A 10,312-nucleotide genomic window follows, 5' to 3' on the forward strand; every position below is an offset into this window, starting at 1 on the left:
TCCATCATAAAAGTGCATCTGTCCATCATAAAAGTGCATCTGTCCATCATAAAAGTTCATCTATCCATCATAAAAGTGCATCTATCCATGATAAAAGTGCATCTATCCATCATCAAAGTGCATCTGTCCATCATAAAAGTGCATCTGTCCATCATAAAAGTGCATCTGTCCATCATAAAAGTGCATCTGTCCATCATAAAAGTGCATCTGTCCATCATCAAAGTGCATCTGTCCATCATAAAAGTGCATCTGTCCATCATAAAAGTGCATCTATCCATCATAAAAGTGCATCTATCCATCATAAAAGTGCATCTATCCATCATCAAAGTGCATCTGTCCATCATCAAAGTGCATCTGTCCATCATCAAAGTGCATCTGTCCATCATAAAAGTGCATCTGTCCATCATAAAAGTGCATCTGTCCATCATAAAAGTGCATCTGTCCATCATAAAAGTGCATCTATCCATCATCAAAGTGCATCTGTCCATCATAAAAGTGCATCTGTCCATCATAAAAGTTCATCTATCCATCATAAAAGTGCATCTATCCATGATAAAAGTGCATCTATCCATCATCAAAGTGCATCTGTCCATCATCAAAGTGCATCTGTCCATCATAAAAGTGCATCTGTCCATCATAAAAGTTCATCTATCCATCATAAAAGTGCATCTATCCATGATAAAAGTGCATCTATCCATCATCAAAGTGCATCTGTCCATCATAAAAGTGCATCTGTCCATCATAAAAGTGCATCTGTCCATCATAAAAGTGCATCTATCCATCATCAAAGTGCATCTGTCCATCATAAAAGTGCATCTGTCCATCATAAAAGTGCATCTATCCATCATAAAAGTGCATCTGTCCATCATCAAAGTGCATCTATCCATGATAAAAGTGAATCTATCCATCATCAAAGTGAATCTATCCATCATAAAAGTGCATCTATCCATCATAAAAGTGCATCTATCCATCATAAAAGTGAATCTATCCATCATAAAAGTGCATCTGTCCATCATAAAAGTGCATCTGTCCATCATAAAAGTGCATCTGTCCATCATAAAAGTTCATCTATCCATCATAAAAGTGCATCTATCCATGATAAAAGTGCATCTATCCATCATCAAAGTGCATCTGTCCATCATAAAAGTGCATCTGTCCATCATAAAAGTGCATCTGTCCATCATAAAAGTGCATCTATCCATCATAAAAGTGCATCTATCCATGATAAAAGTGCATCTGTCCATCATAAAAGTGCATCTATCCATCATAAAAGTGCATCTATCCATCATAAAAGTGCATCTGTCCATCATAAAAGTGCATCTATCCATCATAAAAGTGCATCTATCCATGATAAAAGTGCATCTATCCATCATAAAAGTGCATCTATCCATTATAAAAGTGCATCTGTCCATCATAAAAGTGCATCTATCCATCATAAAAGTGCATCTATCCATCATAAAAATGCATCTATCCATTATAAAAGTGCATCTGTCCATCATCAAAGTGAATCTATCCATCATAAAAGTGCATCTATCCATGATAAAAGTGCATCTGTCCATCATAAAAGTGCATCTATCCATCATAAAAGTGCATCTATCCATCATAAAAGTGCATCTATCCATCATAAAAGTGGCATTATAAAGCTTGGAAGAGCCAGGACATTTTTTAATATAACTCTGATTGTATTCGTCTGAAAGAATAATGTCATATACACCGAGGAATGCGTGAGGGAGAGTAAATCATGGGCTAATCTTCAGTTTTGGGTGAGGTATCCCTTTAACGAGCACTACAGCCCGACCCCTCTCACCGTTGGTGTGCGCCTCGAGCGAGCCCTGCATCCTCTTCTGGGCGATGTTGGGTCTGATGTAGAGGTCTTTGAGTTTGGGGTTGCTGCGGTTGAGGTTGATGACGAGCGAGTCCTGCTTGACGATGCCCTCCTTCTCCTTCTCCTCCGCCTCGCGGGTCTTGTAGCGCTTCTGCACCTCCTTGATGATGCGGAAGGCGTTCTGCAGGTTTGTGGAGGGAACCGAGTGATCGCCCGGGGATTTCAGGTTAGACGCGCGGTACGTGCTAAAAGAGGAAAACAACCGCGTGTTAGAGTTCTGCTTGTTAACAGCAGGCGTTCATCAATAATGTCAAGTATTCATTTATACAGCGCTTTAACAATATAGATGTTTCAAAGTAGCTTTACAGTGACAAAAGGAGATTACAGTAACAGAGATTGTTTAGGCTTTACAGCAGATCTAGAATAAAGTTATTGTCCAGATAAAGTTAGTTTTGATTGATTCACTTCCGTTGCGAAGATCATTAGTTATTAACTTAGGGGCCGCTAACACGACACCGTTCTAACAGGAAAACCCTCAGCGCGCTCCGGCCGCTCACTCACACAACAGCAGTGTTTGGGGCTCGAGAACACAAACTTTGAAAACAAGGTGCAGGCGTTGAATAATTTTGAAAAAAAACGTATCAATGTTTCAAGTTATCAAGTTTAAACCTAAATCCTGTCCCTGATTTGGTGTTCCGGGTCAGAAATGACCCGCCTTTTAAATTGCTTGTAAATCTCTCATTATGCTGTATTATCAGAATATATTGGATTGTTTTCTTGTTTTCTTTTAATTAGCACAGGTTTTGTATTTATTTTTGGAACTGATTGATCGTAGGATTAATTGTTTCACGCAAAAGTGAAACCCAGAATTCCCCCTGTGGTGAAAATCCAGTTTTTAATATGTTTTAGCACAAATCATGTGTAAATTCATAAGTCAACAGCATTGCTGAGTATATATAGTATATAGTGTTTCTGACGTCACAAACTACCTTGTTTGTAACCAATCAGATCAACGTCTGATCGTCAACGAGTGGATCTCTGAGCTGAGTGAGTGAGTGGAGGCGGGGCTCATTTGCATATTCATAGAACCGCACATACTTGAGGCAAGGGTGTCGAGTTACATTCAAGATATTTTTTCAAGGAAAATTTTTTTTTAAATATGTCATTTTGGTGATTAAAGATGAGTTTTAAGGGATAAAATTGACTATAGGGGGACTTTTTTGATTTTTCAAGCAATTTATACACATTGTGTTTCATGAATCAGGTCCAACGACGGACTTCAACATCATGAAATCTCTTACATCTCTTTGACAAACGTAGCCTCTGGGTTTGGGAAGATGTTGCCCTCATGACGTCCCAGCGAACTGCCCGGCACGAAGAAGTTTATCCTCAGATAGGTGTAGTCTCCTTCCACTGACATACTGATGTTCTGCACACACACACACACACACACACACACACACGAGAGAGAGACTCAGATGAGGCCAAAACACAGGTCAGACTCAATCTTCTTAAGCAGAACCATTTCAGATAAAGCAGTTTGTAATATTGCGTTAATATTGTTATTTAATAATATCGGGTAACACTTTAACTAATGTTAACTAATGAACCTTATTGTAATGTATTAACTAACATGAACTGACAATGACCAATACATTTGTTACAGTATTAGTTAATCTATGTTAATATTAGTTAACATAAAATAAAGCTGTTCATGTTAGTTCACAGTGCAGTAACTAATGTTAACTAATACAACCTTTGATTTTAATAACGTATTAGTAAATGTTGAAATTAATATTAACGAAGATGAATAAATGCTGAAGTATAGTTCATTCTTAGTTCATGTTAACTAAGGTAGTTAATTAATGCACCTTATTGTAAAGTGTTACCAATATATCATCATCATATATTCTTAGGAATCTTGGTGAATCTGGCTCCAGATTGTCAGATATACATCAACGAGAGGTTACCTTGATGGTGGCGATGTGAAAAGGTGTAGCGATGCCAAACACGGGCATGATGACCGTCTCGTACTTCTTATCGATGAAGATCTTCATATCTCTGATGTCCTTCTCCCGGGGCATCTGGGAAACGTTCTTATACGACACATTGGACTTTCTGGCTCTGAAGGGGGAACATTAGGAGAGAAGAGCGTTTACAATCGATGCTGGTTGTATTTAAATGTATTGAAGTTCACAACTTGACACACAGATTCAACATTATAATAGAACACTTTTTATAAAATTCAAAAAAAAAAAAAAAAAAAAAGGAGGTATATTTACAATTGCATAATATTATTTAAACGGGTCATTTTGACCCGAATCTTTTTCTTTCTTTTTTTAAAGTAACTTATTTTAGTTTTGTGGTTTAAAAAAGTAACAAATCCTTCCCTTGCGGGTCAATTTGACGCCCTTAGGAATGAATGGAATGTGAGGAATGCTTCAATACACATAGAAAAACCTAAAAATGCTCAAAATTCAAACTAAAAATACTGAAACTTTACCAAAAATAATTTTACAATGTCTACATGTGTATCTGAATGCAGACTGAAGAACTGACTTTAGGACCCAGAGGAACAGCTCAGTTGCTCCATATAGAGCTATAAGGCCACCTAGAGTCATGAAATATCATCTTATATTATTATTTTTCCACAAGAGGTCGACAAAGACACACAATGTAAGATATTTAGAGCCGAATTAAAAGGGTTATGCATGAAATTGTGAGTTATTTTGAATTTAAGTTGAAAAAATTTGAGGAATGACAATTCATTTATTATTTATTGATCAAATCTAGACATTTAAAGGTAAATAAAATAGGAAAAAATAAATAAAATTGCATTAAAAAAATAGAAAAAAATATCTAAATGAAATAAAATAAGCTTCCTGGACAAAAAGAAAAGTATAATTTTAGGGCTTCGGGTCGTTTTGTGTCACACAGTGCGAGGGAAGGATGAAGGTTACATGTACTCGTGAGAAAAGTGTGTTTTCTCTATCTGGTTCCTTCTCACAAGTGAGTCCTTCAAAGTCTGATATGATCAAAATAATTGACTCATGGAGTTAAAAACTGACCCGACCAAAAACATATTGACATTTTCAATAAATGACCACGAGTTAATTCAGTTTTGAGACCCTGTTTATTCAACTTGGTCAAAAAGAGTAAACGCATATTTTTCCCATCACAGGATTTACATCAAATTATTCGTTATTTTGAAATTCTTGTGTTTAGGTCAGACTAGCGCGACCTATAGAAGCGTGTGTGTGTGTGTGTGTGTGTGTGTGTTTGTTGTAAATCTCACTTCTGGATCTGCTGTCCTCCTTTCTGCTCCGTCAGTCGCCGCTTAGCCTCCTCGTTCACCTGATTGGCCAGTTCCTTCTGATGGGCCCGCCTCTTTTCCTCAGCCGTCATCTCATTCTAACCAATCAGACCACAGCGAACGTGAGCACACACACATGAATATACAGTCACACCAAAAACGATCCAGACACCAGATATAATTGTTGATTGTTTTACTAGTGTGATCAGGACACTATAGTTCATTTATGTAAGTGAGGAGAGCAAACTAAAGTTAACAGACATTATACCCAAATATTCTTCATACAGTGACATTTGGGACCAAAACTGATTGGGACACTTTGACCTGATCATGTTTTGCTGAAGTGTTTCTTCTTTAATTGCGAACGCTCTTTTTACACACAGACTGAACACAATGAAGCATTGCTTGGTGATTGGTTGAGCTAAACTGGTATTATCTAATTGTGTAGTTAAATTTAACAGCTGACAGATATTCAACATAATTCATGTGTGAGACAGTCTAACAGAAGGACGGACAAAACCAGTCAAATATCAACTGAGTTCTGCTCATATTTTAGTACCATTTTCTAAACTATAGCGAATAAACTGTGATAATGTGAGGAATGCTGAATAAATGTTGGTTATGATTAATAAGCAGAAGTAAATACCCTGGTTCTGTCGGTCAGCAGGGCGGCGCCACGAGCTCCTTTTCCCAGCAGCTCATCGGCATTATTATCCTCTTCCTCATCGTCATCTTCGTCATCGTTCTGGAAATGCACACAGAAAACAGTTCAACTTCTTTATTTCCCATCTTTATTTGTTCAGCCCTCTGAAGCCGTTTCAGCACAAAGCTGTGAATTACACTTTGGATATGGCATAAAATGACTGATTTCACATCTGGGTGTTTCCATCCAACTTTCTTTTTTATTACAAAATTTGGTCCCACTTTATATTAAGTGGCTTTTTAAGCATCGGAAAATAAGTACAATGTATTGAATTTGAATTTAATTTGAAAGAATGTGAGGAATGTGCTTAAATTACTATTTATTATTTATTGATCAAATCTAGTCATTTAAAAGGTAAATAAAATAACTAAAGAATTGCATTAAAAATAAAAAAAATATCTAAATGAAATAAAATAAGCTTTCTGGATAAAAACTAAATAAATGAAGTATAATTTTAGGGTTTCGGGTCGTTTTGTGTCACACAGTGCGAGGGAAGGATGAAGGTTACATGTACTCGTGAGAAAAGTGTGTTTTCTATCTGGTTCCTTCTCACAAGTGAGTCCTTCAAAGTCTGATATAACAATCACTGTCTCATGAAGCGTCTCATTTTCAAAATATAAGTACAATGTAAAAACATGTACGTACACAGTAACTCCACTGTATCAAATTATTAATTTCAATGTTAGTACATAGCAGTTAAAGCCACTTAATATAAAGTGGGACCCAAAATGTGAATAAAAATACATAGATGGAGGAATATTTGGAGGAATACAATCGAGTGAGTTGTAGTTTTTAACATGCTGGGATTTTGGCGTTCTCAGACTGAAAGGAACACGCAGGAGACGCACTGACGTTACCTTGAGGAAAATCCCAACGTTTTTAATCTTCTTCTTCACCGGGGTGAGGATGGTGGCTTGATCCTCCTGCGGACGAACACACGATCACAGGAACGTTTAACAGCGGGTCATTTCTACCCCGGGTAACAAAGAACAGGTGCAGAGCATAACCCACCTCATTGATCTGTATGGAGTCTCCGATGAAGAGGGCGTATTTCTTCTGCTCGTCTTTCTTTCCTTCTTTGTTGATCAGATCAGCGAGTCCCAGACTGACACTGAAAACCATCCCTTCACAAACACACAGGCATCAGCACTTCCACATGTGAACCGCTCACGATTCAGCGTCTCAGAGTGAGAAACGCTTATAAAACAGGCCGTTGTCAACAGAAGAGAGGTTACAGGCTTCTGCCCAGAGAGCTAGATGGGTTAATGTCTTAAAATGAATAAATTAAGACAACCATTAGAATGGAAATCTACAGGTTACAGGAAAAAGTATTTAAATAATAATATAAATTATTCAATATTATGGATGAATGAATTGATTGAATTAATGAATAAATGGATGGATGAACAGACAGAAAGATGATTGAATGAATAGATAGACTGGATGGATGAATGGATGTATTTATATGTCCCCATTTATTCAGTTATTGCTCCAGGTTTGCTGTGCTAGTTTTTAGTGCTGCACAATATGACCATTTTTATATAAAAGAAAATAATATTAATAATTACATTTTACAGACAAACTGTAGATAATAATCAAAAAACATTTTTAATCAGAAGAATTGCTATTAGAGTTTTTGATACACAAACAAAACTGTACATTTTGAACATTACACACAATAACACACTTGTCAAACAGCATCATGACTCTTAATCTTAAATAAATGCTAAATGAATACAATTTAATTACAGGAACAAAATATTTGTTAATATTTTAATTACATGCAAAATAGTACGAGTCACAGGAAGCAGAATCTGCTGATCACCGATACCGATCTATTAGACTTATGTGGAGTTATTATTATTATTATTATTTATAGAGATGGATTTTCTATAATCCTCCAAGCAAGACATTCATTCATTTTTGAAGATGGGGGAATCCGTCCTTAAGTGACTCTTGTGGGGGGGATTTGGTTTTTGAGGGGATCTTTTTTTTTTATAGCCATAATTTTTTTTTATAAATAAATAAATAAATAAATAAATAAATATATAATAATAATAATAATAATATTATTATTATTATAATAATTCTCACCTAAATGTTTAATTTTTGTTATTACAATAGCTTACACACACAGCACAAGCCGGATTTATAACGGTGAACTGAATTCACAAACACCACAAGTACACAGTCAGTAATAAAATAAGAACAAATAAACTATTTACAAGCAGAAGCACAAATAAATCAAGTAGAATAAAGATACAGAATAGATAAACAGTGCTGTAAGTGTTTTTTTTAGGAAGTAATACTAAAGAAATGTAATATTTCTTCCCTGAATAAATTAAAAACAGATTAATCCTTACAATTAAGGTTACAAAAGTTAGCCATTCAAGAGCAGTGAGTGTCATTAATGCTAATGCTAATCAGACAAGCAGGATTATTAGGCTGCTGTCACTTTAAGACCGAATGCACTGATCTAATATACTGTTACACAACTACATGCAGACTCATCAGAACGGTGCTTTTAGTGCAGTTTGGTTTGCCGTGCTGTTTGTTTAACGTGTCTTTAGCATGAGAACGGTTTATGATCACACTTCCCAAAGCGATTATCGGCCGACCAATCGGAGCAACCCAACAAATACTGTACAATACAGATAACTGGAAGCCTGAAAAGTATTCACACACACACACACACACACACACTCACACACACACTCACCTCTTTTCAGTTTGAACTGATTTTTTGCGTTCAGCACGAGCGATCCTTCCCTGAACTCAATCCCCATGGCGAACCTGTGGCACACACACGCGTCACACACCAATGCCGTGATCACACGCTTCGCATTGAACATTTACAGTGCCAGCACACACACACACACACACACACAACACATCCCGAGGGTTTCAGACACAAACCCGAGGTTTTTCGTGAGCTTGCTGACCAGGTCTGGTTTCTCTTTCTTCACGAACTCTAGGACGGTGTTGTAGGCGTCACAGAGCTTCACACCTGATGGACACACACACACACACACACACACACACACACACACACACACACAAAGATTATAACACTCCTCACACACACAAACGTATGCCGTGTTTTCTGGAGTATTTACACTACCAGTCACAAGTTTTGGATCGGTAAGATTTTTTGTGTTTTTAAAAGAAGTCTCTTCTGCTCACTAAGGCTGCGTTTGATTAAAATAAATAAATAAATAATAATAATAATAATAATAATATTGTTCAATATTAGGACAATTTTAAATAACTGTTTTCTATTTTTATATGTTAAAGTGTAGTTTATTCCTGCGATCCAAGCTGAATTTTCAGCATCATTACTCCAGTCTTCAGTGTCACATGATCCTTCAGAAGACTCTCAGCCAATCAGATTCAAGAAACAGGATAGTTCCGGTCCTTGATTCTGATTGGTTGAGCCGCGTTCGAAGCCGTTGTAAATGACTCTTTGTTGCTGCATTCCCTCTTTGGCACTACATTGCTTGGCGGAGGAATAAATGTGTTATAACGTTATCATTTTTTGATGCTGGTGTTTATTTTATGAATAAAATAAATATTAAAATGAATATTTCTATGGAGTAGCCCTTTTATAAAAGCAATACTTTTTATATTATATTGCTTTATATTACTTTAATACCAGTAATAGTTTTATTTAATTTTTTATTAGGGCTGGCTGATAAACGGTATTCATCGACGGTACACCACTGTCGGTAACCATAAGATTTTTTCGATATAGCGCTCAATCTTTTCATTCAAATGCGTGCGTGACGTTGCCCAACATCAAATGGCAAGCGTACTGAAAGCGGAACGAAACTGCACTTCACGGACCGTTCCTCAGTGTCAGTCAGTGCAGCACGAGCCGATCTACGAGATCCAGGACAGAAAGCATTCGAGTTCACCACTGAAGTCATGACATCACTGCGAGAAACACTGTGCCGTGAATGAACTGGTTTCAGGCTTTAAGTCCCCAGATCTGCAGCATTCACCATGGCTTTACCGTAGGAACACTCACTGTAACTGTGGATGTTTGGCAGGAAGAGTTCAATGCTTTCAAGTACATTCTCCAGCACTTCAAAACTCACATATTATCAGATTTAAATGTTATTTATAATGTGATGACCAAAACATTGTGTTCATCCTTCACATATTACCCACTTTTATAAAACAAAGTTTCAGGATGTAGAAAAACTCACACTTACTTCTATTTAAGTTCAAGAGTTTCTTTAACACTTACTTTATCTTAATATAAGACATAAAGAAGATTTTTGTTTACATTCTATTTTTGCCTGCAAAAACTAATATAATTTGTTGTCTGCCTTAATAATGTGGATAATTAAAATAAAAAAGTGGTTTAGATTCAAACTTTTCTACTTGTCTTTAAAAAAATAAAAATAAAAAAAATAAAATAATAATAATTATAAAAAAGTCAATAATTATCGATACCGAACGATATGAA

The 10,312-nt window shown here is 36.3% G+C and overlaps 1 protein-coding gene across 1 annotated transcript in view; it reads right to left on the reverse strand.

Annotated features, from left to right (window-relative positions):
* Positions 1-10,312, reverse strand: part of supt16h (SPT16 homolog, facilitates chromatin remodeling subunit) — a 36,671-nt gene that overhangs the window by 14,239 nt on the left and 12,120 nt on the right. The window contains exons 8-16 of the mRNA XM_082161577.1: positions 8,758-8,848; positions 8,561-8,634; positions 6,853-6,965; positions 6,699-6,764; positions 5,785-5,883; positions 5,121-5,236; positions 3,796-3,949; positions 3,127-3,254; positions 1,808-2,070 (exon numbers count right to left, since the gene is read on the reverse strand). Of these exons, the coding sequence (XP_082017703.1) occupies positions 1,808-2,070; positions 3,127-3,254; positions 3,796-3,949; positions 5,121-5,236; positions 5,785-5,883; positions 6,699-6,764; positions 6,853-6,965; positions 8,561-8,634; positions 8,758-8,848 (1,104 nt within the window). The remainder of the gene's footprint in view (positions 1-1,807; positions 2,071-3,126; positions 3,255-3,795; positions 3,950-5,120; positions 5,237-5,784; positions 5,884-6,698; positions 6,765-6,852; positions 6,966-8,560; positions 8,635-8,757; positions 8,849-10,312) is intronic.

Source organism: Leuciscus leuciscus (genome assembly GCF_965113295.1).
Source record: "Leuciscus leuciscus genome assembly, chromosome: 2".
Lineage (NCBI taxonomy): Eukaryota > Metazoa > Chordata > Actinopteri > Cypriniformes > Leuciscidae > Leuciscus > Leuciscus leuciscus.